Here is a 23,147-nt window from a genome sequence, read left to right as displayed (position 1 = left end):
TCCCCCGAGGAGTCCCAGATTGCGAGAGGGTGCAGCCAGGCTGAAGGACCCCACCGGTGCACAAATCCATGCACCAGGCCTCTAGTATATCATAAAATGGCTTACTCTATACATGTGTGGGAGTGTGTCAACATTTAAACACTAACTACTGAATTAGAAACTCATGTTTTGATTGCTTCCTATTACTGAAATCATGGAGAAATGCTTGAAAAAATAGAGCATGGGTTTTAAGGGTTTTTTAAAGCTGGTTTTCTCCTTACCCCCCTTCTTTTTTTTCCATCCTTTCTTCCTACTCCCACTCCCTCCCTCCCTCCCTTTCTTTCTTGAACCTGCCTTCCCTACCTTTCTTTCTTACTTTTACAAATGGATTGTGAACGTCTCTTATGCACCACGCATGGTCCTAGGCAATTGATACAGCAGAGGATAGAACAGGCAACAGTCCCTGCCCACATAGTGCTTACATTTTAATGTATTCAAATTCTGTCTATTTGGCACGTGATCTTGGACCTGAACTTCATTAGCTCAATATGCAAAAGGGGGATAATGCTTCTTATTGTATAGGGTATCGTGGTGATTCAAATGAGATAATGCCTGAGCTCCTGGACATAGAGCTCAAACATATTCACTCCCATTGCTTTTCCTGATCGGGCTTGCAAACATGTTTCTTTTTCCTGTCCCGCACAGCCTGCACTCTGGATTTCTGTATTTGCTCTCCTTCTTGATCTCTCTCTCTATCTCGATTTCTGTTCGTATGTCTTTCTGTCTGCGTGTATCCCTTTCTGTGTGTCTCAATACTTGTGCAACTGTGTCAGCATATTTGGGTGTGGCTCTCTCTTCCAATATCTTTCTCTGTGTCCAGATTTGTTTGGGGTGTATGTGTTTTGTTTTGTTTTTCTGCGTGTGTGTGTGTGTGTGTGTGTGTGTGTGTGTGTGAGAGAGAGAGCGAGAGAGAGAGAGAGAGAGAGAATATCTCCCTATGTGAATATGTCTTTGTCTCTGTATCTCATCATTCTCAGTGTGTGGGTCTCTGTCTCTGTGAATGTGCCTCACTTGGCATCCCTGTGTGAGCGTGTGCGTGTCTCTCTGCATCTCTGTTCCTCGTAGACTGTGGGTCTGTGCATACTTCACTACGTGTCTGTTCCTATGTACTTCCTCCGTTTCACTGTTGTATTTTAGTCTCTGTCACTCTGTCTCTCTTCTTGCTCTTTGTGTCTCTCTTGCTAGCTTTCTCTTTTGGTCTTTTTCGCTTTCTTTCACTATCATTCTGTCTTTCCTGCTTTCAGTTTGTCTGTGTCTCTCATGCACTCTCTCTGACTCTATCCATCCCTTTGTGTCTCTGTCCCTCAGTCTCTGCCACACTGTTTCTTTCCATTGTGTATGTGTATATGCAGGTGTTTTATATCCATTCATTCACTTAATTGTGCTCGTATTTATGCATGCATGCTCTCCTCATTCCACTCCCAGTGATACCCAGTGATATTTAGGTAGTAACCTCAGGATTCAGGGAGAATTAAAGGGAATGGGAATTTGTTCTAAAGGAAGCTCGAGGGAATTGATGAACAGAGAAGGGGATTTTTAAAATTATAGAGGGGTGTTATGAAGACTTGGTTCTATTTTATATGATGCACTGCTAGTTTCACAGCAATTTCAAAATGGACACATAAAACCAAATATAATTAGGAACCTTCAGACCCTCCTCTCAATTTCCATGTTTTTCAGGGTCACTTTTTAAGGCTCCTTTTGCCAATTCTGATGATTTTTTTCTTCCTCACCCTTGTCATTCTGCTGACTCTCCTTTTTCATTCTCCTGACCATAACCTAGGTTCTTCCCCTTATCATCTTTTACCTGGATCACTTCAGCCAATATTCTCGACCCCTGCCCACCTCCCCATCCATCATGCCAGTTGCCAGGTAAATGTTTTTACACCTCCCCTGGCTTCCAGTCATCTTCCAGGGCCACAAGAGAACTTCACAACATCACTAGGCAGGTAGTTGTGGGTTTCTTTGTTTTTGTTTTGCTTTAAGGCTCATCTGACGAATATTTTGCCCGCCTACCAATACGTTCAATGTGCCTAAGAAACTCTTCACCCCTTTTACAAACAAAACAAACTCCCAGTTATTTCCAGTGAGATAAATCCCTTCCTAAGAAAGAAACATAAAATGAACATACGTGGGGATCTGAATGAGAACGCTTAATGACCCGATATGTGTGACACAAATGTATTGTCCATTAACCAGATGGTGCTGGACGTGTGTTAATATTAAGAACTGTTGCTTTTTTTACTTCGGGGGTTCAAAAGCTTTATCTGTTTTGTGGGTCATACAGTCTCTGTCACAACTACTTAATTCTGCCTCTGTTGTAAAAGCAGCAATAGGCAATTCATATAAATGAGTATGACTAAGTTCTAATAAAACTTCATTTATAAAAATGGAGGTGGTCCAAATTTGGCCCCTGCAATCTATAGTTTGCTAACCCTTGATTTAGATTTTATAACATCTTATTATATGTATCTTTTAGGTAAAATTTCCATTCCTTTGTAAACTATTTTCTTTAACTTCTGGGTTTTCTTTCCTTTCTCTCTTTTTGTGTGTGTTTGTACCAAAAATAATGATATATTTTGGGCAATAGGGCTTCAAATAAATTTTACATTATTATTTATATATTATTTTTATTTATATATATTTATTTTTACATATATATATATATATATATATATATATATATATATATTACCTGGCTCATGGTTTGAATCAAGCAAACAAAAACCTGAATAATGTCATTATATGAATTTTTAAAAACATTATACCTTTCTCACAAGGTTAATTCCAGATGAATATAATAGTTAAGTATCAAGAAGAAAACGTATTGTGTGGGGGGGTTTTTTGCCTATGAGATGGGAAAAGAGACTTTTAATCATAAAGAAGAAACATGAACAAGAGCAGAGATTAATATAATTATGAAAATAAATAATATATTTAATTATAAAAATAAACACTGAATGAAAATAGTAAAAATAAAAGGAAATTAATGCTATTAAAATAAAATGTTAATCTTATTTATATATTATTATATGACAAATATTTGACTTGTCTGAAATAAAAAAATTGAATCTAAAAAAATAATACAACACATTTTCTTATCAAATCAACAGTGTTTTAAATTAAATGGAAATCCTTAGTTCTAGTTAATTGGGGAGGTATGATGTAGATAGGATATTCTTTTTATATAACAATTTAGTAACAAAGTCATAAAAATATTTACAACTATTGACTTCTTCCAGGAATCTTTCTATCCTAATGAGATGCAAAGATTTATAAACAGATATTCACTCAGTATTATTTATAAGAATGAATTTTTATAAACAGTGTGGCTATCCAAAAATAGGTGGTAGTAAATAAATTGTGATATAATTTTGTGAAAATTATATAATCATGTTTTTAAAAGATAAGAGCTAGTAGTTCAGAATGTAATATTATATTAATAAAGTAGAATAGTATGTAGTTCTATATGTAGTATGGTTATAACTTTTTATATGTATACATATAGATATATAAAAATAATAATGTTGGTGTGGTAGGATTACAGCTTGTTTTTAATCTCTTGTTGTTTGTTTTTTTTTTGTACTTTCCAAATTTTCTATCATGTGCATACATTTCAACATAGAGATATAAATTCTCTTTTTCCCACAACACTAAATAATAAACCAGTTCATCTTTTCTCACACCCCTTAAAGCATGATATTCTGGATTTTCTTTTAAAGGAGAGGAGAGTAGAATAAAAATAACTTGAGAGTTAAATAAATGAATTTTATATTTCTTGGCAAAAGCCTTATCTTAGTTCTGATAATTGGATTTTCTATACCAATTACATCATTTTGGATGAATGGTTATTCTTATTTAGTAAACTGGTGTAGCTAAAGCCCACACAGGTTAACGTCTATGGGACTTGGTTTATAAATCACCTTCTTACTGGTTTCCAGAGTGTGCCAACACATTTTATAAATAATATTGCTTGCTAAAACTCACCTCCGACCTGAAAAGCATCCAACAGTTATTCCATATTAAAGAGTTCTCTGTTCAGGCAGAATGAATCCTTAGATTGGCAACACTAGTGTTTTATATAGGAAATGCAATGGAAAGTCCAAGAGCTAGTTCCTGCCGGGCAGGCAGTATCTGGCATGCCCATAGGTGGGAGCAGGGCAGACTCCTCAGAGTTCTCGTTAGTGGTAGAAAAGAATCCTCTGTTTTGGAAGGAGCTGCTGCTCTGAGTGAGTTTTTTCCTCTATCTGCAAAATATTTACCTTAAATTCCATTGGTGTGGGGCCTACGCCTGCAACAGCAAGTCAGACTGTTATTTCCAGTGTATCCACAGTCTTAGCTGTCTCTTACCTCATTTTTATTTTATCAAATTAGTTTATTGAGTAGTTCTCTCAAGATAAACAGTAGCCTCCTGCTATCAATATTTTGCCTCTGCAAGGAACATGAGGATGTATGTGTCTTTTCAAATAAGTGTTCTCATTATCTCAGATGAATACCGAGAAGTAGAATTGCTGGGTCATTTGGTAGTTCTGTCTTTAATTTTTTTTAGGAAACTCCACACTGTTTTCCATAGTGGTTGCAATCCACTCTAGAAATCCCACCATCAGTGCACAAGGTTTCCCTTTTCTCCAATTCCTCTCTCACACTTATTTCCTGTCTTTTTTAAAGTAGTCATTCTAACAGGTGTGTGAGGTTATGATTTTTGATTACTGTATAATTCATGTTAATTAATATATTGCTTATTGAATGTACAATAAAATATATAGTTATTTAAATTCTAACATATTATTTATAAGTAAAAATATAAGAATATTGCACATTCAAAAATATAATAGTTACAAGTAGTAATCATATATTTGCAAACCAAATATTACAGTGGTTAGATGACCTCAATTTATTGTTTACTATATGCTAGGCATGGAGCTTCACTGTGTACTGCAGTATAGTATAGGTGAGATTAATAGATATTATTATCAGTTTTTGCTAATGAATAAACTGAGAAGCAGAATAGTATTCAACCTCTTGTTCAAAGGTATATAGATAATAAATGATAGAACTGCGAGTACAAACTCAAATATATTTAATATTTTTTTTAAGTAATGCTTTCCCCTCCCCACCCCCACCCCCCCGAAATCTGCTTTCTTCCTGACCTGATCTTTACCAAAATAAGGTTTCAATAAGCTGGAGTTTAGAAAGAGCTTTTCTCACATATGGGGAAATAAAGGTTTATTACTCTGGGCCAGGTTAGTTTCATTAGCTTTTGGACATGATTCTGCAACAGATTTACATTATTTTTTTTTTTTTACTTTCCTTTCATTGCACACACACAGCTTCTAGGTACTTACCATTTGAGTAATAGTAATGAAAGAAAGAATTGGGAACCTAGAATTAATAAATTACAAGTGAAATATTTTCTTCTAACAGAGAGAAGGAGAAAAGGATCATCAGGTGCGTTTGGCAGTTGGAAATGGTGTACGGAGTGATGTATGGAGAGAATTTTTAGACAGATTTGGAAACATCAAGATGTGTGAGCTTTATGGAGCTACTGAAGGGAACATTTGTTTTATGAATCACATTGGGAAAGTTGGAGCAGTCGGGAGAACAAATTTCTTTTACAAAGTAAGTACCATATTTTCTTTACAAAAGAAATATTTTGAGACCTGATGACCTCTCTTCTAGCTTTGTGCTTATACATTATGGTAAGTATTGCCAGGTGTGTGTGTTGTTTTTTATTAAGTTGAAAACTTCTATGAATAAAGTAGTAGCCTCTAGGCGAACTATAGTACTGGAGATTATGAAAACCTCAGCCTTCCATGTTTTCCCTCTCATATGAGGATAATGATACCTAATTCCTTTGTTCAGTTTTCAGATTTAATGATGTCAATATAAATAGTAAGCATAGATTCTGATATATACTAATTTGACTCCATTTTCTTTGAGTATTTTCAATCCACTATTTCTATTTGCCTTTCATTTTTATATCAGTCAAAACTTATGTATAGGCTTCTAATATATGGTTTATTTTAAAACTTTATCAAGATACCACTAAAATGTTAAAAGCAGCCCAAAAATCACCTTCTTCAAAGTAAAAGACTCATAGCTGATTTCTCAACAGCAACCATGGAACACAAAAAATAGTAAACAGATATCTTCAACTGACTTGGAGAAAATAATTGTCAAAATAGAATTTGTACTCAACAATATTTTTTAAAGAATAAAATTGAAAATAGTCTCAAAATTTATATAACCTCAAGGGAAAATAAGTTCAGAATCATAGTAGAATATTGTATTTATAGCTTTTTCAATATTTTATAGAACAAACAAAAAATGTCAATGATATAGAATATTTGAATAATACAATGAACAAGCTACTTGAACTAATGGACATATATAGGACACTACATCTAAAAACTGCAGAGTATCCATTTTTTCTAGCACTTGTGAAAATTCACAAAGATTATTGTTCCACTTAGGGAATTCCAGCAAATTTCAAAAGATTTAATTTATATGGATTATGGTCTCTGACAACAGTTTAATGAAGGTGAAAATATATTTTTTATATGTCAGCTAGATCATTTCCTATGTATTTGGAAACAAAACATCTCTACATTTTCATGACTTAACAAAATATCAGAAATTAGCAAAAAAATTGAGCTGAATCATAATGAAAATGTTACATTTCAAATGGATAGACTCAGATAAGAACAGCTGAAAATTAGTGGGCTAAATATCCATTTCTATAGTGTTAGTTTTAAAAAACAAACTCAGCAAATTAAAAGGAAGGAAATAATAAAAATCATAAATTTAAAACATAGTAAAACATTTAGTGTCAAAAGAGATAAAAAATATGCTGTCAATTGAAACTAATACAAAATAATATTGAATGTATATTGTAATTGAAAAAATTTTTAATATATAAAATACATAATTTTTAAAAAGTAAAAAAATAGACTCAAAACTAATATAAATTGCTCTAATGTTTGGAACCTAAAGAAGGTTAATGCATTCTTTGGGATTTTAAGGGTCTTGTAGTTCTGCCAGAAGTGCATTTGCATTCTGAATAAAAGTAATTTGGGGAAAGTAAGTGCTAATATTAACTGAGTTTTACATCCCTTACAGTTAATTTTCTCAATTCATTGAACTAATTCCATTAAAAAATTGGTATTATATTAAAAGCTTCTTTAGTGAAGCTGAGTCACTCCAAAGTAATCATCTCACAGATTACAGTGAAGAATATTTGTATTTTATTATTGGCTTGACTTAATTTTAATTTCCTGATATCTCAAATTCCCTGTCAGACTATAATCTATATATCCTAATATGCTAAGTGTCCCACTGATCGGTTGACCGCTCGACCAGTTGCTATGATGCACACTGATCAGTAGGGGGCAGACACTCTGACCGGTAGGTTAACTTGCTGCTGGGGTCTGGCCGATTGGGACTGAGCTAGAAGGGGTCAACATGCCCTGGAGCCAACCTCCCATGGTTTCTCCTGGGCCTCTAAATTATTCTAATTAATTTCCTTTCAATGTGCATGGATTCATGCACCGGGCCTCTAGTAATGTCAATAATGCAGGCAGTCATGATTGTCTCCAATTTATTTAGAAAACTTCTGTTTTTCCATTTATTTAGGGTTTTTTTTCCAGTTTGGAAATGAAAATAAAGTACCTAATATTACATGAATTCTGTCTTTTATCACTTCATTCACATATTGTTTTGTTACATAGCAGGCGATCAGAAAAAATAAGACCAGTAACTCTTTCATAATTGTGTAGAGAGATTTGATAAGTGTGTCTCAGAGAGGAATCAGCCTCTCAATGGAAATGGGATTTTATAAGTGAAAGAAAAAGATAAAGCAGCAACACAGAGTTCCTATGAACCAAATGTCCTTCTTGTATGCTATACTTATTATTTAAATGCATGAGACTGAAGGGATATGTGTCCCGCATATGCTCCCAAAGCAAACAATATAAAAAATTTGGTGACAACTCATTTAAAAAAACAAACTCAAGTAAAAGTTATGGACTGCCTTCTTTTCTACACCAGGGGAAGGAACAAATATGAAATCCCTAGGGGAAATAAAATTTGAAAAGGAGGTGGGGAATGAATCTAAATTAAAAGGCAACTGAAAAAAATATGAACATCAAAATAATAAGTCCTCCAAAACGGCCCGGAACTAAAAATGAACTCACAGAAAGAGAAAGTAAAAAAAAAAAAATCCCATTTACCACTGCAACAAAAAAGTTAAGATACCGAGGAATAAACTTAACTAAGGAGGTAAAAGACGTATACTCGGAAAACTACAGGACATTGAAAAAAAGAGATAGAGGAAGATATAAACAAGTGGAAGAGTATACCGTGTTCATAGATTAGTAGAATCAACATCATTAAAATGTCCATACTGCCTAAAACAATCTATAGATTCAATGCAGTCCCCATTAAAATACCAGCAGCATATTTCACAGACCTAGAACAAACTCTCCCAAAATTTATATGAAACAAAATGGCCAAGAAAATTTTAGAAAAACAATTTTCTATAGGTTCAAAAATTGCATTAATATTCTCCTTAAAAATAAAGAGCTTAAAGCAGATGAAATTTCAAGGAAAACATAAATTAACAAAAGGAGTTGGAAAATAGGCATACTTAGCTCAAAAAAAAAATCAATAAAGAAAAAAAATGAAAATATTAAAGAGATTAACACCACATAAAAGGACTTAAAAGTAAACAGGACTGTAAACATTGTTAGGGAGCAAGATGAATGGGATTAAGGGGTCACACAAACAATAAAAAGAGTATTCATATCCTATATAATAAAAGCCTAGCAACCAAACGGCGTAACGACCAGAACAACCGGTCGACCAGTTGCTATGACGTGCACTGACCACCAGGGGAAGCTCCTGTGTTGAGCGTCTGCCCCCTGGTGGTCAGTGCACTACCACAGTGGGCATGCCGCTTGGCTGACTGGGATGAATGGCTGCTCCCTCCTCAAACCCTGGGCCAACAGGCAGGAACCCAGGCTGCGATCATCACCTCCTCACCCCAGGCTCCTCCTCTTCACTCCCTGCTGCCTCCTCCGGATGCCCACAGGCCACGCAGGACCGCCACCAGGCTCGCAGAACTGACCCCGGAGGCTTGGAGGCAGGTTCGTGACCATGGGACTGAGGCCTACTCTGCCGCCTCTCAGTGCTATTGTCCCTGGGCCCGGCCCCGACCGACCGGGTCCCCTGGAGAGGTGAGTGCTCCAGCTCCATGGAAGATGCTGGACCAGGGAGCAGCCGCTCAGAGGGCGGGTCCACAGCCTTTTGGCAGACCGGGATGAGCAGCGCCCCCACAGCGGGCGGATCCCTGCAGGCCATGCCCCCCACCAGTGCACAGATCCTGTGCCCTCAGGCCTCTAGTAATAATATAAAATAAATTAACAAGATAGATTTTGAAAACAATGACTTGATATATGCTTAACTTGTGTTCCTGCAAGAAAAAAAAAATCAAAGAGATAATAATTATTTGAAACCTAATAGAAGAAAACTTCCTTAAAATAACGATTTGAATCATTAGCAAAAGAGCACATTTTATTCCAGGGGTAAGAGGGATATGGTACAGAATGGTCATCTGAAAAATATATCCTGGTGAAAATATCAAACGTAAATTAAAGAACCATTGGATATGTTGAGGCAGAAAAAGCAAAGGATACACATAGTGTAGGGTGAAAATGTACATGTGCATATTTACTTAGGAAATAAAGTGTGGCACCTATTTTTTTATTTGTGTTATAACAGCCATTTTTTGTAACGTGTGGAGCCTCTTGAAGGCAAGGGAAATATAAAAATCCCTCTGGCTGAGACTTAATGCTCTGATCCTGGCGACTTCTAGAAGATGCTGTGATATATTTAAATTTCATTTATATCATGAAATTACCCAATTTCTGACCATCAAGTCCCCTGTATCTGACAACAGGCACATTGAACAGTGATTTGGTGTGGAGTGAATGTCACCCATGCAGGTAGTTGCCAAATTAATTTAAAAGAAATAACACTAAAGCTAATAACACCAGTTGCTGGGCAAATTTTTCAAAATAGAAAGCATATTAAAACAGGATAGAAGAGATTGGATAATGAACAGGGCTCTGTTCTTATTTGGCCAAATTGACAAATGCAGTTCTGGAACTTCTGGAATCTTCCTTATTACCAGTCATTAGGCAAGTGGCCAATATCCAGTTACTCAATTACAGACAAAGACCAACAAGATGCAAGCTTGCATTTTAATAAAGAATCTTTATGTCTGGAATAACAATATGTTTTGCTTTGCAACCTCTTTCATTGGACCTCATCTTAAAATAGGATAATACTAATTTCTACTTTATAGGGTGATTTAATGATTAAATTAAAAACTGCTCTTAATTCCTTAGCACAATGGCTGGTGTACAGTAAGTCAATATTAGTTGTTCTCATTTATATTTTAATTCAAATAATGAATTATGATTCTAGTTACATGCTGATTTTACTAAGATTAAAAACCAGAGATATTAATGTTTAGTCTTTGATAAAAATAATACTATTAATCTCACTCATCTTTTCCCTCTTATTCTAGACTAGGGGCCTAGTGCATGAATTCATGCACCTTGAAAGGAACTGTGGGCCGAGAGGCTGTGGTAGGCACAGGGGCAGGTCCTCCGCACCCCTACCTGGCCCCTCCTGCTGCAACCTCCAGCCCCCTTTCTGCCAGCCTCCCCGCTCCCACCACCGCCACTCCCACGCGCTAATAGCGTCGTTCCCACTTGGAGCAATGGGGCCAGCACCAGCAGCGGGTGCAAGCAGGGCCAGCCCCATCAGTGGGTGTGTGCAGCGGCTGCTGCCCCGATCGCCCCTCAGGAGCAGGGGGAGGTGGAGAAACCCTCAGGGGCAATCAGGGCTGGCAACTGCTGCTCACAACCGCTGATGGCACTGAGTGATCAGGACTGGCACCTAGTGATCGGGACCAACGCCAGGCACTGGCAGCAGGTGCAAGCAATGGCTCCAGTGCTGGCAGCAGGAGCGAGCGAGGCCAGCATCGGCAGCAGGTGCAAGCACCCGGCAGGACTGTGGCATGCGGGAGCAAAGAATTTTCAGTAACCACCAGAGGCTTGCCCCGATGATAGCAACCAGCGCCCTGCCTTTGTCTGGCACTCCCACTCATTTGCTCCACCATCCCACCATGGCCAATGCCCACCATGTTCCACACATGCCCCCTGGTGGTCAGCACACATCATAGTGACTGGTTGTTCAGTTGTTTCAGTTGTTCTGCCATTTGGTCTATTTGCATATTAGTCTTTTATTATATAGGACTAGAGGCCCAGTGCATGAAATTCGTGCACTCGCGGCGGTCCCTCAGCCCGACCTGCATTTTCTTGCAGTCCGGGAGCCCCCAGCGGATGTCCGACTGACGGCTTATGCCCACTCAAGCCAGAAGTTGGACATCCTTAGCACTGCCACAGAGGCGGGAGAGGCTCCCACCACCACCACTGCACTCACCAACCATGAGCCTGGCTTCTAGCTGAGCAGCATTCCCCCTTTGGGAGTGCACTGACCACCAGGGGGAAGCTCCTGTGTTAAGCATCTGCCCTCTGGTGGTCAGTGCGCATCATAGTGACTGGTTGTTCAGTTGATTTGCATATTAGCCTTTTATTATATAGGATTTGTTCATTTCTCACATCCTTCTAGCCCTCCTCCTTTTTCTCTCTCTCCTATTTGTCCTTCCTTTCTATTTTTTCTAAATTCATTTTATTTCCTCTATTTTAGTTTACTATTTTCTAGTTCAGCTTAATAAGATTGCTTATTTAATTAATCAGGAAAAACCTCAATTTTATTAACTATAAAATGAGGGGGTTTGGATTGAACCAATCTGTAGTTCTCTCTCCCAGGTCAGATTTTAGTGGATCTATGAATCAGCATGACATGGTAATAATGACCATTTCAGGAGGGGGGCAGCTGTAAATATTCGGGGACAAGGAAAGTTGTCCAATAAGCTTGATACCCAATGTGATCAGGATGTTCCAACAAATTTGCCATCTCACACCACAGTAGTGCACACAAGTACTGAGTGTTGCATTAGGGACATTAGGTGAAAGGCTTGGGGGAAAGATCAAAGTGTCAGATAACAAGTATTTTCTGGGCACCTGTCCCTTTTCAAGGGATTGTAAATTAAAAATAGACAATAAGCTCCTTATATTCACATAGTTTACATTTTAGTTCTATTAAAACTTTCCCCTTCAAGGGATGTTTTGAATGACTGCAAAAAGGAGAAGGCAGGGCAGCGGTCCTCCTCCCTGTAGTTAGCCGAGCATGTAGTTGAGTGCAGGGATCACTTGCATTCTCTCATTCAGGATTAAAGTTAGGAATGTTTGCCAAGGTGTAATGGGCAACAAGAAAGAAATGGAAGTAAATGCCAGCACATGAGTGCTGTTTACTAATACCTTCAATTTTGATGTTCAAATATTTAATTTTGCATCAGTAAAGAGTCTGTGTTTTAATAAATCCACATTGTAATTCACTGTTTCAACAAAATCTTCTACCCATAGATGTCACTGCACAAATAACTAAGTCTTGTTTTCGTTTGGTTTTGTCTTTGCAGTTTTTTTTCACTTTTGACTTGATAAAGTATGATTTCCAGAAAGATGAGCCCATTAGAAATGAGCAGGGCTGGTGTAGTCACGTAAAAAAAGGTAAGATTCTTATATTTGAAGATGTCACCTCAGGCAAGGTTTCTGAATTTCCTTTTAAATTTAAATTTAGAAAAGAAAGAATGATTATTTCTAATAGGTAATATGACTTAACTGGAATTTCAATGTAGGTAGAATGGTTTAATTATTAGATGTTAGAGGCCACAAATGAATCTCTCAGATGCTAAATTTAAAAGGGATTACTGTTGGCCTCATGTTTTTCTTAACCGACCATTTACTTCTGTTTTGTGACAGTGGCATATGTCCAATGTCCTATATCACCAACATTAAAATGAATGACTTAATTTAACATTCTAGGTGCAGTGGGAAATCAGGCAGACTTTAATTTAAATCTGGGCTTTCACACTTAGAAACTGTACTGCTTTGGGAAGGTCACCCAGCCTGTCTGCGTCTCATTTTCTTCATATGTAGAGTAGAGGTGACAACACTTATTTCGTGCATTTGTTGTTTTCCGCTATTGGAGATGATGTGTGCACAGCCCTCCAGAGGGCCAGGCATGTGCTTGTCACCCTCTCCCCTTCTCTTCTCCCTTTCACTCCTCCTCCTCCACCAAGGTAAGACTTTCTTATAATTTTTAGTTAGAAATTTTTGTTTCGTTTTGTTAATCCTCACCAGAGGATATTTTCCCATTGATTTTTAGAGAGAATGGAAGGGAGGGGGAGAAACAGAGAGAGAGAAACATCAATATGAGAGAGAGACGTCAATTGGTTGCCTCCTGCCAATGCCCCGACCAGGGATGGGGATCAAACCTGCAACCGAGGTATGTGCCCTTGACCGGGAATCGAACCCGGGACCCTTCAGTCCACAGGCCAGTGCTCTATCCACCGAGCCAAACCGACTAGGGCTTTAGTTAGAAATTTTAATGAAAGCAAGTGCCCCAATTAACTTGCTGCTGCATGTCATCAATCTAGAAAATTAAATGTAGAGATGTGCACTTAAAATTGTTTAGCGGACCAGACTGAATAAATCAGGCCAAACTCACATTTTACTGCCTCAGAATATGTTTAAACTACGTTTCAGAGATGATTTCCTTTAAATCTTTACTTCAGATGTGGAGGTAAATGCTGCAAAACTGATTTTTGTTTTGTTTTGTTTTTCCTGGCAGCTGAAAGTAAAGAAAAAAATATAAACCTTATCTATTAAAAACACAGATTTCCCAATCCTCTGAATTTCAAGCCTGAGTATATTTATCAAATATATTTCCCTAAATGAATTCTATAGATAGTATTCAAAAGAAAAGCCATTTCTAAGGAACTTCATTTCAACACACCTTGCTAGTTAGTGTGTGGTTTCTTTTTTATTGTATTTTTTACAATTGCAGTAATATCTGATATTGGAACTTGAATCCCAGAACTGCTTATTACTATTTTGCAGTTCTAATTAAAGGTTACTAAATATTTTCTTTTCCCATTAAGGCATTGTGTCTTGCATAAATTGCCTGTAAATGACAGATAAGAATACACTATGACCTTTCAAGCATTTGCAATAATTGATTTCTTAGGGAAGAAACTGTCACTTGTGTCCTGAAAAAGAAAAACAACATAAAATTTGAGGGAAAGGTGAGGCTTGAAAATTCTGAATTATAGGGAATGCAGACTGATGGAATATGCAATGAGAAGAGGCTTTGGAGTCAGGGTGTCCTGGTTAAAAATTCCAACCCCCACGATTGGCTGCGTGTGACACTGGGCAAATTACTTTTTCTTCCTCCGTTTTTTCAACTGTAAAATGAAGATTATAGGAGGGCCTGTCTTACAGGTTTGTGATGAGAATCCAGTGGGATACATATGTAAAGTGTTCAGAATAGTGACTGGTACCCAGAAATTGCTCAATAAGTGTAATAATGAAGTTGATTATGACGATGATAATGATAGAGATGATGATGATGATGGGGTTGGTAATGACAGTGACCATGAGGGGCCTCTGCTGTAGCAAAGCAGGCTTGTTTTGGCCACTGGTTTGTGAGCCTTTAGAAGCCAGAATGTCCAGAAGGAATAGGAGTAATTGGCAGTTGAATAGAAAGTTTAAAAAAAAAAAAAAAAGCTGGAATTTAACCCATTTAACTCATCACAAAGACGTTCACTCGCTTCACAAGGAGCAAAACAAGTCACCGATAGCCTTGAAATTGTCTGGGGCAGTGATTGCTGCTCTCCTTGCCTTCCACCCTTCTCTTGGAAGTAGTTTCTCACCTTGCAGATTGCTGGCCAAAATCTGGATTCATTGGAATAAATGTTATTGAAAAATTACTTTTGATGATGTGTCTAAAGTAAAACTAAAAAATTTCATGTTTCATCTCTTGCCCATCGAGGGTTACCAGACTAACATGCCAGAGGAATAAAACATTTTCCTAAACTTCTAATAACATATTAATTATATCAGAGATAGTATTATACAAAAACCTGGTTGCAAACATCATTTGAGTACTAGGTTCATTCCTGTCTATCTGTTGGACTCTGGCCCCTAGTTTCTTCCCTGTGAAATAGGGATTATAATTATTAATTTCAAAGCATTTCTGTAAAGAATAAATGAAATGGCAGTTTTGGGGCTTGCTACATAGTAAGTGCCCAGTAAATATTGCTGTTATCATCGCCTTTTTAAAATTATTATTATGGTTGTTATTTATAGAATTTCCATTATTAGCAGTGGTAAAATCTGCATAATCCAAAAGAAAAGTAGCCACTGTTCTATCCAGCCAGGATGTAAAATAAATTTAATACACTTTCCTCACATTCCATTTCCTTTTTGTTAGTTTTCCCAAAGTAATTTGCATTTGTGGCAGTCAGTGAAAAGATGTGCTGGTTGTACTCTGAGCACCCAGAGCAAATGATGTTAAACATAATAAAATGAGTTCAGAGGAAAGGCAGATAGGCAACACTATTGTGTTGGTCAGATGTCAATTAGGTGCGTGCATGGTGTGTATAATAACAGTTTTAATCAGATCACTGAAGATGCCTTTCTCTCACAGGAGAACCTGGACTTCTCATTTCCCGAGTGAATGAAAAGAATCCCTTCTTTGGTTATGTTGGGAATAAAAAGCACACTGAAAAGAAATTGCTATGTGATGTTTTCAAGAAGGGAGATGTTTACTTTAACACAGGAGATTTAATGGTCCAAGATCACGAGAATTTTCTCTATTTTTATGACCGTATTGGAGACACTTTCAGGTATGAGACATCATCGCTTACACTGCCTGTGCTGTGATTGTGAGCTGTGCTCTGAGCAGGGCTCTCTGGGAGCATTATAGACCACATGCTCTTTACCTTCAGGGCAGACTCAACCATGTCTCCCCATTCAAAAATCTATCAGCCGCCTGTTTCTAGATTGAAATATAAGTTAGATTTTAATGTCAATTTTAATAATTATTTTAATGAATCCATTTGGTCCAAATTAGTAAGCTCCTTTTTCTTAGAACATAAAACAGGTACACAGATATGAAGTCTAAATGGTAGGGTTAAAACCAATTTGGTCAAATATGGTCTACTTCTTGACCTAGTGATAAAAATAATGAAACAGCAACATTTCCCTTTCTAGATTTCCTTTCTTAATACTTACGGTTATTTTAGGCTTATGACATTTTACTTTCCTAATCAATGACTATAGAACAGTGAAGGACAGACAATAGACATTCAAAAATTGCTTGAATGAATAAATGAATTATACTTCCTCACTTTCTTGTACCAAGTTAGGAGCTCACACTATTTAAAATTATTTTAAGCCCTGCTGGCATGATTTAGTAGTTGAACGTCAGCCTCTGAACCTGTAGGTCATGGTTTAATTCCTGGTCAGGGCACATGCCCAGGTTGTGGGCTCGATTCCCAGTGTCAGGCATGCAGGAGGCAACTGATCAATTATTCTCTCTCATCATTGATGTTTCTAACTATCTCTACCTCTCCCTTCCCCCCTGAAATCAATTAAAATTTATTTTAATTAGAATAAAATATCTATTCAGATGCACTGAAAGAGCCAAAGGGATTAATCCCTAGAAATCAAAAGGGTTCAGTACAGTGAAAGGCAACCATAGCTTTCCTTTCAGTGTTTTCTATCTGTCATTAGAGATAGGGGACATTTTCTACTTAACTGTTATTATATTACAAAATAAAAAGGATTATCATGTTTTTATTTTTATGACATATTGTAAAAAACATTTTACAGTAAGCAATTTATACCAATGAGACATAAAGTAATTTTAACTAAAAAATAGATACTGAATTATCAACAAAGTGCTTCCTTAGAATATGTATTTTGTTTTGAAAACTGCCATTATTTTTCGTTACTAGGTGTTTGCACAGAGCCAAGTGCAAGGCACTAAAACTAAAAGTGGGCACCTAATTCTTCAGATATAGGTGTACTAACTGGAACTTGTGTTTTATTTAGATGGAAAGGAGAAAACATTGCAACCACGGAGGTTGCTGATATTATTGGAATGTTGGATTTCATACAAGAATCAAACGTATATGGTGTGGCGGTGCCAGGTATGAATATATTTTGGGTTTGGGAAGGATTCTCAGAGAGAACTGCCAACTTTTTTTAGTTTTGCAATTCAACATTTCTTACTAATTCAACATTTTATATATATATATATATATATATATATATATATATTTTTGATAGTTATCTCAGTCTTGTCATGGCAAATAATGCCCTAGAGCAAGCTAACCAACTTCATGGCCACATCAGGGGAAAGGTACCCATTGAAATTTTTATGATTTTTGCTTTTTATTTTAGTGTGGGTTGATTTTTTTCCCCATTGAATTTTAATATATGTGTTTATTTTTAAGCAGAGCTCAAACACTCGGGTCAGTGACTCACTGCTTTTCAACAGTCTATTATTTTTCTCTTTGAGACTGGAGTTTATACATGCCACTAAACAGAAACATGTTCTAGTTTAAATGTTTAAGAACACTGACTTGTAGTTAAGTTGAACCTTTTAAAAATTATTTTTAAATTCTTTGGCCTCATTTATCTTTATAAATATGCATGTGAGGACTGTATCGTGATGGTGGAAATGGCAAATAGAAGTGACCAACTTGAAATCACGGGACTCCTCGTCACTGTCTTTTTTTTTTTTTTTTACTAATGACAGAATTGTCTAACTAATGTTTGTACGTGCATGGGGATGTAGGGGTAGGGGTGAGAGTGTGTATAGGGGCGCAGAGGAAGGGGTGTTTACTCTAATAGCCAGCCACTGGGTGCTGGAGAAATGCTGCGGGAGACTCTAGTCCCCTGGAAACATCTATGGGTGGCATGATACGCAGGAAGCGATCTGTGGATGTAGTTAGGACAATACCAGCCTCTAAATAAAGACATGCCCTTTATTTTTTGCATTGATGCTTATTATGGACATTTCTCTTCTTAATACATATTTCTTCTTAATATTTTATATTAGTGGTGGTAAGATGCAAATTATGGGTCATTTATGGTATTTTCCATTCCATCTATTTCATTATTGTAGTGTAGATATTTAGGATTAGACTCTGCACTTCCTTGTTCCTAAATTATTTCTAGAGAGTATATCGTATGCTCAGGGAAGGACCCACTCATTTACGTTACTGTCGCATTGTCATTGCTGCAATAAGTGTAATGTCTCCCTTTACAACAATTAGTATGCAGGACTATTTTTAAAATGCGCCTAGTACTTGTAAATGGACTCTATTTCCAACTTCTTTTTCAGATTGTGAAGGAAAAACAGGAATGGCCTCTATTACTTTAAAACCAAATAAGTCTTTAGACTTGGAAAAAGTTTATGAACAAGTTGTAACATTTCTACCAGCTTACGCCTGCCCACGATTTTTAAGAATTCAGGTAATTTTACTTACCCATTAAATTTAAAAACCAGGCATCCAGGAGATTAATTATAAAATAAGATTTTGTCTTTTAGCTAATATGTGCATTTTATTTATATTAGAGAATTTGAAGAGCGATGAAAAGCCGCGGCATGTTAAGTTATGCCACATTTGACACTTACTTATAGAAGGGGGAGCGTGATGAAATGCTAGGCTGTCTTTGTCTTTGTCCCAGTTGTAGAATTGCTCCCTCCCTGTTGAGTCAAGATCTCAGAGCAAAAAATGATGGTCCCAGAGACGGCGGCAAGCCGAGAACCACATCTCACACGTGCCTTCTGAGGACACTTGGTGCTATGTGCCTAAAATGGGGTTCCACCAAGCTGACCTCAAGGTGTCTATAGGAGGTGTACAGAACTTAAAGGGAATTGGCTTTAAGCAGTTTTGCTTTTAATCTTTGTCCTCATTCTGTCCAAAATATCATATAAATGAAATACGTATTTATGACATGTCCCATTGGCCAAGCAATGACATGGCTATAAGGATTGCCACAAAACCCCTCTGGGATTTTATATTTTGGAGGCATTCTGCACTTATTTGTTTTGAGAAATGGGCTCTTTCTCTTGTTCGGTAACTAGACTAAAACACAATAAAAATAAAAACACATTTATTCAGCTACTGGGTAATTTTGCTTGCTCATTTCATCAGCCATTCATCTATTTAATATTGTGCTTTAAATGAAATTTCCCAAAGCTAGTACTCATCATCTCTCAACATCCAATCACAGAATTTTTCTGGGTACATTTGTCATATTGCTATTATATTTCTAATAGCATGATAGATGGGGTCATATTTATTTTTAAAGCATTTGCTGAGTAATCCTTATGGTCAAGGCAGTGCTTGGCCAATGAGACATATCATCTGACCTGTCATAAATACATATTCCATTTACATGATATTTTTCTTTTAAGAGCTTTTACATACATCATCTCAGATTATTTTCATATCATCTGAAATACTAAAGGTAAGTAAATATGAAGCAGAAATAACACATTTTTAATTGATTCACATGCAGTTGTAAGAAATAATACAGAAAAGATCCTGTGTACTGTTTACTTGGTTTCCTCCGATGGTAACATTTTTCAAAACTGATATTGACATTGATACAATTTGCCCATCTTTTTAAACTTTTCTGTTTTACTTGTACTAGTGTGCATGTGTGTGTGTGTGCGTGTGTGTGTGTTGTGTGGGTGGGTGTATGTGCATGTGCATGTGTGGGGGGAGGTGTATGTGTGTGTGTGCGTGTGTGTGTGTTGTGGGGGATGAAGAAATGTTCCTCTAGCCTAGGTTCTTCCAGCTGGTCTAATTAAATTGACATAAGACAGATTACCAAGAGAAAATAACCAAATTTTATGCATACATACATCTGGGAACCCCACATACCTGAGAGCGTCAGAGGCCCCACGTACATGAGAGCTTCAGCGACAGAAAGTTAGAATGAGGGACGTGTGGCATTCTGAGCTCAGGATGAGGTAAGGTGCATTGGGGCTTCACAGAGGAGGAAGGTCGTTTCCGGGACAATAGGAAGAGCAGGCATTCAGTAGTTAGAAATTTGCCCTGCCATATAGATAGGTCATAAAATGTTATTTCTGGTGATAACTTACTATGGGCAAGGCCCCTAATTTAAGTTCTTTAAGGGAGATATAAATTTTCTCATGAGTCCTCAGGGTCTCATTTGCCTTCAAAATAATTCACATGCCAAAGTGGCATACCTTTGGGAGGCTTGTTCTTAACCCCTTCAGTCTTAAGTTCCATACACTTTTATCAGCTGTGTAGCTTTATGCATCAATGACCACAGCCAGGATATGAACAATTTCAATACACAGGGATCCTTCCATGTTGTCCTTTTATGACCACACCCAGCTCCCTCCTAACCCTCCCTATCTCACTAGAAGCAATGTATTTTAATGAAATAGGAAGTTGAGAAATCATAATATTTTAAACATTTTCTCCTGGGACTACTTAAATTCATTGTTATTAAACAGAAGAAGTATTTTGGCATAGGACTACTCTAGAAGACTATATCAGTGTTATACAAATTTAGAAAATATTTTAGCATCATTAAGCACCTAAAAGTACTTGGGCCATGACTGTTATGTTTATTACAGTGTTTACTATAGTTAGAATAATGCATGACACTTAGTTGTCAAAATATTTACTTAATAAATGAATTATGATCTGATATAAGCAAAATAATAAGTAACTTCTGACAAAATGAATAAAACAATTATTTTATTAAAAATATGGTTAGCACAAATTTTAAAAGAATTCTCTTGCCAATAAATTTACAAGAAAAATTTAAATGTTTCATTATTTAGTATGGCCGGGAAGAAATTAAATTGATCCTTTCATTTTGAAACACTAATTGTTATAACCTCTCTAGGAAACAATGTGCTAAATATGTGATCAGACTATTAGAATTTGCATATATTTTACCTTAGCAATTTTATTTCCAGAAATGTATCCTTAGGAAGTAATCAAAGATTCTGGGAAGACAGTGTTGGGTAGGAGAGGGGAGAGAATGCATGAGATCAGGGAAGGAGGTTCAAAGAGACGTTGAGTCTAGAATTTGTTTAGAAGTATAAATCAAAGCGACCAGGTTACTCATAGAACTTCCTATGGACCTCCACCTGTCATCTGATTTAAAACAAGGTTGCTCCTCCATGCTTGAAACTGCCAGAGATTCACTCATATCTCCTCTAAGTCCCTTAAAGCAGAGCTCCTTAAACTTTCTAGATTCGTGGTATCTTTAGTGTCTCAGTAATTATTTTATGAGACTCTTGGACCAAAAAAAAATACCTAAACATTTGTTTATTCAGAGGTTAGGCCAAAACAAATTAATAAGTATTTGGGTCTAACAAATTAGTTGCCATTTGAAAAAAAATAATACACATAAAGTGAAAGAAAAATACTTTCATTTCATTTTCAAATAACCACAGAAATAAAGATGTGTAAGTTTGGTATTGCACAACTCCTCAAACTTTGGAATTAGATTGGACTGAACAAGCCCAGCCTAATTCCATGTTACATGTTGATTTGGGTTTGCTTTCTATCACAGCTCCACTGAAAACTCTGTTTCACAAAGATAAGACATTACGGAAATGAATGTAACACAAACTAATACTGAGCTAGTTGTTTCCAAGTGGTGACTGACAGATGTCACTGGGTTTATTTTGAAATGTTAAAATATTCCGTGGAGACCCTAGAAATTCACTTAGGTACCACAGTGCACCTCAGTGTACAGCTTGGAAACTCAAGTTTTAGATCATTCTCTACTCCCCCTGATTCTTATAGTAACCTGCCTTATGGAACAGATACCTGTCTTTTACATCCTTTATCTTCGTGTTTATAGCGTTCTCTGTACATAATTGTATTGGCAGTGATTGAAGAGATAAACCTATGTGTCTTAGACATATTTATAATCCGTTGTAATCAGTTATTGACTATGTTCATAGTTTTTATATGTTGAATAAAGTTCACAGCTAAATCAAGCTAAAGATTTAAATGTTTAGAGGCCAAATTTTTTATTTCTAATGTTATATTATTAGTAGTAAATAGAGATGGCCATTGGGTATGAAAATGTTGTAACTCTCTTATAGTCTGTATTGTTAAACATGTTACTTTTGTGTTATATATAATATTAAATTATTCTACTAATCCTGGTAACTGCTTTATAGGAAAAGATGGAAACAACAGGGACATTCAAACCAAAGAAGTTTCAGTTGGTGCAAGAAGGATTTAGTCCATTGAAAATTTCTGATCCACTTTACTTCATGGATAACTTGAAAAAAACTTATGTTCCATTGACCAAAGAACTTTATGATCAAATAATGTTAGGTGAGATCAAACTTTAAGGTTTCTTTTATATACAGCGTTTTCAAATGCTTTCTTAGGAGAGGTGAGAGGAGAGTATGTGGTTCTTCAGCATGAAATGGAGGAAAGGAACTGACATTAAGCCTGGGCGGTATTTCCTTATTATGCAATAGCTTTTCTTTAATTAAGAACTTTAATTTGCTTTAATAACAAAATTTAATTAATTATCTTTTTTACCTATATGGGGAATATGGGGATTCAGTGCCTAACTAAATACTTGCCTTAATCACAAAATTCTTAAATAATAAATAATTAGCTATTGTCTAGATACTTACTAAAAAATGTACTTTTTAACATTTAAAGTTTCTAGTTTTGAATAATTGTTAAATTACTCAAATATTTAATTTTTATGTGCCCTGTCCTGTAATTCAATAAAACCATCTTCATTAATATGTTTTGAGGTTCTGTTCTGATGTTTTGAATGATAAATTTACAGTCAAAGGAACCTGACCGACTAAATGCATGCACTCCCATCTTCCTCATATTAAGCTCACATTAAAATGGTAGAAGAAATATAAAACTTCAAAGCAGGAAAACAGGTAAGTCCAAAGGATTTAGGGATTTTTGAAGATATATAAACAGGATCAAATTCACAATAAAATCAACTAGAGCTGTAGAAACCATTAATAATACATGGAAAGAATAGACTAGAATAACAGGTATTGACACTAAGATCAGAGGC

At 36.4% G+C, this 23,147-nt stretch overlaps 1 protein-coding gene across 1 annotated transcript in view; it reads left to right on the top strand.

The window, feature by feature from the left end:
- SLC27A6 (solute carrier family 27 member 6) overlaps positions 1 to 22,857 on the top strand; it is a 51,367-nt gene extending 28,510 nt beyond the window's left edge. The window contains exons 5-10 of the mRNA XM_054714935.1: positions 5,464 to 5,658; positions 12,647 to 12,737; positions 15,718 to 15,916; positions 17,127 to 17,224; positions 18,424 to 18,554; positions 22,270 to 22,857. Coding sequence (XP_054570910.1) covers positions 5,464 to 5,658; positions 12,647 to 12,737; positions 15,718 to 15,916; positions 17,127 to 17,224; positions 18,424 to 18,554; positions 22,270 to 22,446 — 891 coding nt within the window. The 3' untranslated portion in view covers positions 22,447 to 22,857. The remainder of the gene's footprint in view (positions 1 to 5,463; positions 5,659 to 12,646; positions 12,738 to 15,717; positions 15,917 to 17,126; positions 17,225 to 18,423; positions 18,555 to 22,269) is intronic.
- The last annotated feature ends 290 nt before the right edge of the window (positions 22,858 to 23,147 follow it).

The sequence above is a fragment of the Eptesicus fuscus genome, chromosome 4 (genome assembly GCF_027574615.1).
Source record: "Eptesicus fuscus isolate TK198812 chromosome 4, DD_ASM_mEF_20220401, whole genome shotgun sequence".
Classification (NCBI taxonomy): domain Eukaryota; kingdom Metazoa; phylum Chordata; class Mammalia; order Chiroptera; family Vespertilionidae; genus Eptesicus; species Eptesicus fuscus.
The sequence above is the reverse complement of the archived record's forward strand: the minus strand, read 5'-3'. Positions and strand labels throughout refer to the sequence as shown.